We start from the raw sequence: 4,694 nt of genomic DNA, 5'->3' as shown, positions 1-4,694 counted from the left end.
TTAAGCTGAAAGAGGGGAGGTTTAGATGAGATATTAGGAAGAAATTCTTTGGTGTGAGGGTGGTCAGACACTGGAACAGGTTGCCCAAGGAAGCTGTGGATGCCCCCTCCCTGGAAGTGTTTCAGGCCAGGCTGGATGAGGCTTTGAGCAACCTGGTCTAGTGGAAGGTGTCCCTGCTGCTGGCAGGGGGGTTGGAACTGGATGATCTTTAAGGTCCCTTCCAACCCAAACCATTCTATGATTCAAATAGCCTCAAGGGTTTCAACTTCATATATTTTCATTGATTTTTTTTTTTTAAACTGTTTTTCAGGCATTGGAAAAAATGTCATCTGTGACCGAACGGCGACTCCCCTGGATGCCTTCAGGATGATGTCGGCAGCTCATTATTACCCAAAGCTCATGAGCATCATGGGGAACGTTTTGCGCTTCCTGCCTGCGTTTGTGAAGATGAAGCAGCTGATCCAGGAGGGTTACGTAGGGGAGCTGCTGGTGTGCGAGGTGCAGGTTCACAGCGGAAGCCTGCTAGGCAAGAAGTACAACTGGAGCTGTGATGACCTGATGGGAGGTGGGGGTTTGCACTCGGTTGGCACCTACATCATTGACCTCCTGACCTTCCTCACCAGCCAGAAGGCTGTGAAAGTGCACGGGTTGCTCAAGACCTTCGTGAAGCAGACAGACCACATCAAGGGGATACGGCAGATCACCAGCGATGACTTCTGTACGTTTCAGATGGTCCTGGAAGGCGGTGTGTGCTGCACGGTGACGCTCAACTTCAATGTCCCGGGGGAGTTCAAACAAGACATTATCGTGGTGGGTTCGGTGGGACGACTGATTGTAATAGGCACTGATCTCTACGGACAGAGCAACAGCTCTCCTCAGCGGGAGCTCCTGCTAAAGGATTCCACGCCAGTCAGCAACTCCTTACTTCCTGAGAAGGCCTTCAGTGACATCCCATCCCCCTATCTCCGGGGTACCATTAAGATGGTTCAAGCTGTCCGGCAGGCATTTGAGGACCAGGACGACAGGAGGACCTGGGATGGGAGGCCCCTCACGATGGCTGCCACTTTTGATGACTGTCTGTATGCCCTGTGTGTGGTGGACACCATTAAAAAGTCAAACCAGTTGGGGGAATGGCAGAACATTTCAATCATGACTGAGGAGCCAGAACTGAGCCCGGCGTATTTAATCAGTGAAGCCATGCGGAAGAGCAGGATGTCTCTGTACTGCTAGCTCCTCTCAGCTCCTAGGAAAGAATAGTAACCAGACAGCTCTTGAAATGGTCATTCGGCCCCTGTGAAGGGCCTGGGCATCTTAGGAACAGCTGAGGATGCAGGAGAAGGAAATAGGGTGTTTGGATCAACTAAATCTGTTGGTGGCTAAATGCCCAAGTGAGAAGGTCCTTAGAAATGCCCAAAACACAGAGGAGACTTAAGAGCTGACATAACTGTTTGAATAACAGTATTATCTGGCTGATTGGAAAGGTATATCATGGACTCATCTCCTGCTTGCAGGTGCTTTAGATTATCCAATTGTGTTTACTGTGAAAGGTTGGGAAGATCCTTTTAGATTTTCCTTACCTACCAGAGGGCTGTGAAGGTACTGTCATGTCATTAAATCTTCTGTAATGTCTGACATGAATGGTTCCTAACCATGACAGCTGACACCACCATGCTGTGTAGTACTACACCTCTAACCAACACACAGATTGATAGGACTTGGTGTGAAAGTGTCGCGTGAGGTGGAAAATCTTGGCAGCTCACTTTTCATATAACTTGTTGGGAGGTTCTCTGTGTTGGTTTAGATAGTTGGGTTTTGGTTTTGTTGGTTTTTGTTTTTGTTTTATTTAAAGCACAATTAAGTAGGAAAATGTGTGGCTTTTAAAACAAAGTAGTCCTCAGCCACAGTGCTTATGCCCCGGTACTGGGGGAGGGAGGGTCTTCTGTGAGCTCCCAGTAAGCTTCAGTGTTAACTCCTCAGATTTGCTGATTAAAATGGGTTGTGCAAAGCCTTCATGGATGGCAAGTGGCATGACACCATAGTGAGAGTGGGTTTTATGATATAGCTGAACTCAGGCTAGTCTTAGGAAGGTTTACACCCAATTTCCTGTGTCTGGGACTGACTTTTGAGTGAATTCATTGTGCATTTTGGTTTTAGGTGGAAAACAGTAGAAATCTAACCAGAGACCTTATGATGTGTAGATGGGCAGTGTTCTTTTAAACCTTTGTGAACTCACACTTGAGAGATGCACACTGACAATTAATTTTCATATAGGTCAACCCAGAAGCTTTCACCTCCACCAAGTGGTGAGTGTGAGTGAAAAACAAAAGGGATGAGAAGATTTCTCGTCCATTTCCAAGAGGAAAAAAAAATGACATAAGACCCTTCACTTTTTCACCTCCTTTAAAGTGGCCAGCTACTGGTACTGTGCTAATCATTCCCTGTCACCAGCGCAGGGGTGGACAAACGCTTTTGGATCTGTTCATAATGTTCTTTTTTTAATATTATAGATTGCAATCTTGAAATAATTCTGGAATAGAATATATTCTGGAAAGAATATAGCGAAAGGCACATGAATTATCCTGGTAAACAGGGATACTGCTTTTCTGCATAAAGCTGCTCCAGTGCTTATGTGTTTACAGGGCTAGGTCCTCAGATAGGAACAAAGTAGAACACAAGGATATAGCACTAAAGCTCTAAATTATATTAAACTTGAGAAAAACCTTTTCAGGGTTTTGTGTTAATTTTGACCAGGGGAAATAAAAGGACATTTGGATGAGCGGTAAATTAGAAGCAAAAATATGACTTTTTCTCAAGGCTATCACATTAATGTTGCCATCTTAGGTTAGAGTGGGAACTGTCAGAATAATTTAGATTTTTTTAAAAGGCACTTACAGTTTTGCTATTTTTAGGAGCACTAAGGGCTTCTCTAGGGCTTCTCCTACAAATGACTCCAGTGACTGCTGGATGCTCCTGCCTGTCCTATGCCCAGTTGGAGAGCTTCACGTTTTTGAACAGGAGGGCATCAGTGATGTGGTTTGTCTCATCTGACTTTAGCCAGCAGAAAGTCAAGTGTCTTGTCCTGATCAGCTGTGCAAGAACACAGTGGTCAATACAGAGAGAGCTCTCCAAAGGCTGACTCGGTTAATCCCAAGATTAATATAGAAGGAGGTGCTCATTGGATATTCCTGTCCTCCTCCTTTGCAAAGAATCTTGGCTTCTCAATTTTTAGGTGGCTAAAGTTAACAAACGTGACTCCCACCCCAAAATTATTAATGTGTGCTTAATTTTTGAAGAGTCTATGTGTGACCTTTCATGAAACATTCCCCCAAGTGTCATAGTGTGACTGATGAAGGAATAATGTAATCCTGCGAAACCACACCCAAACGGAGAATTGTTTCTATCCATGTTGTTCTGCCAGTTCTAGCAACTGTCTCTGGGGCTGATTGCTTCTGCTAAGACCTTGGACAAGCGTTCATCGTCCCTTCTTGGAAGCAGGCCTTGACAAGTTTGGATGTTTTTCCTAAAAATGGATTTCTCTGAGAATTCCTGAGGTATTATCAGTGCCAACAGGAATTTCCCAATATAATTGTCATGGTATATGATGCTATCCAGTTCCTGCCCTGAAAAATAGAGAATTTGATCAAGGAATCAGCTCTCTCCTGAAAAATGTAATTAGCTCCAAGGGGATCAAGAGAGTTTTCATACGGTATAGGCAAAAGCCATTTATTGAAAACAGTGGCTAGTTTAAGTCATGAATGCAAGCCTGGTGGGTAATTAACTGTGTCTAGTGAAACATCATCCAAAACTGCAACTAACCATGGACCAAAACGTTTGTGACTCTTGCTTCATAGTGGTTTGGCCATTGTGCTGGAATTGCTGTTCATGTCTTTGTACCTCGTTTTGGTTCACAAATGTTGACAGTTTTTCCTATCTGTATTTTCTTTTTTTCTTTTTTTTTCTGTGTCTTTCTGGATTTTGTGATGCCAGCTGGAAGAAGCGATGCTGGAATCCTGTTCTCCACCCCTGCAGTGAACAGTTCCCAGGCGAGACACAGTGCGTAGGGACAGTACTACTGAGCTCAACCTTTCTGTCCCAGATACAAAAGTTTAGGTGACAGGCATCATCCATCCTCTCTGCAGACTTAACTGCTGCAAATAGTGCTGCCTAGCAGAAAGAAAAGCTAATGCTTTGGTTGCACAGCCATCTGATGCCAGTATTAGTACTGGCTGCAAATGTGTTGAATCCTGTACAGGTCATTGTGTGACCACAGTGCTGGCCTCAGAGAAGCAGCCAGAATGAGCAGGGACAGGGTGAGACCTCTTCTTCCGACAGCAACAGAGATCTTTTGCTAGATTTAGGTGGAGCTGTTACCTAACTGGGATGGCAGCAGTAACTGCATACGTTCAGGATTGTGTGACAGTTTTTCCATTCACTAGGAGGTGAAGGTGCCGTCCCGTCAAGTGTAAAGATACTAAACTTCCACCTGACTTAGAGGAGGAAGGAATTTGGTTTACTTATAGAATGTTAATTACTACTCTGATAAATTGTTACTTTACAGTCTGGAATCTTTCTTGGCTGCATCAAGCCCTCTGCTTTTTTGGTACAGTTGCAAGTAAATTGAATTGCTCTAAGTAGCCTCTAAAGTTCAGGCTGAGTTGAAGAATTTGGGCAGCAGATAGCAGAGATGTACTTGA

At 44.4% G+C, this 4,694-nt stretch overlaps 1 protein-coding gene across 1 annotated transcript; it reads left to right on the top strand.

Moving 5' to 3' along the window:
• The first annotated feature begins 315 nt into the window (after nt 1–315).
• GFOD1 (Gfo/Idh/MocA-like oxidoreductase domain containing 1) lies at nt 316–1,808 on the top strand. The gene has a single exon (XM_010163575.2). The coding sequence runs from the start codon at nt 367–369 to the stop codon at nt 1,228–1,230; it is 864 nt and encodes a 287-aa protein (XP_010161877.1). The 5' UTR covers nt 316–366; the 3' UTR covers nt 1,231–1,808.
• The last annotated feature ends 2,886 nt before the right edge of the window (nt 1,809–4,694 follow it).

The sequence above is a fragment of the Antrostomus carolinensis genome, unplaced genomic scaffold (assembly GCF_000700745.2).
Source record: "Antrostomus carolinensis isolate BGI_N321 unplaced genomic scaffold, ASM70074v2 scaffold15762, whole genome shotgun sequence".
Classification (NCBI taxonomy): Eukaryota; Metazoa; Chordata; class Aves; order Caprimulgiformes; family Caprimulgidae; genus Antrostomus; species Antrostomus carolinensis.
The sequence above is the reverse complement of the archived record's forward strand: the minus strand, read 5'-3'. Positions and strand labels throughout refer to the sequence as shown.

Coding starts and splice junctions, on each gene's coding strand:
- GFOD1 (XM_010163575.2), top strand. CDS start 367: ATGATGTCGGCAGCTCATTATTACCCAAAGCTCATGAGCATCATGGGG.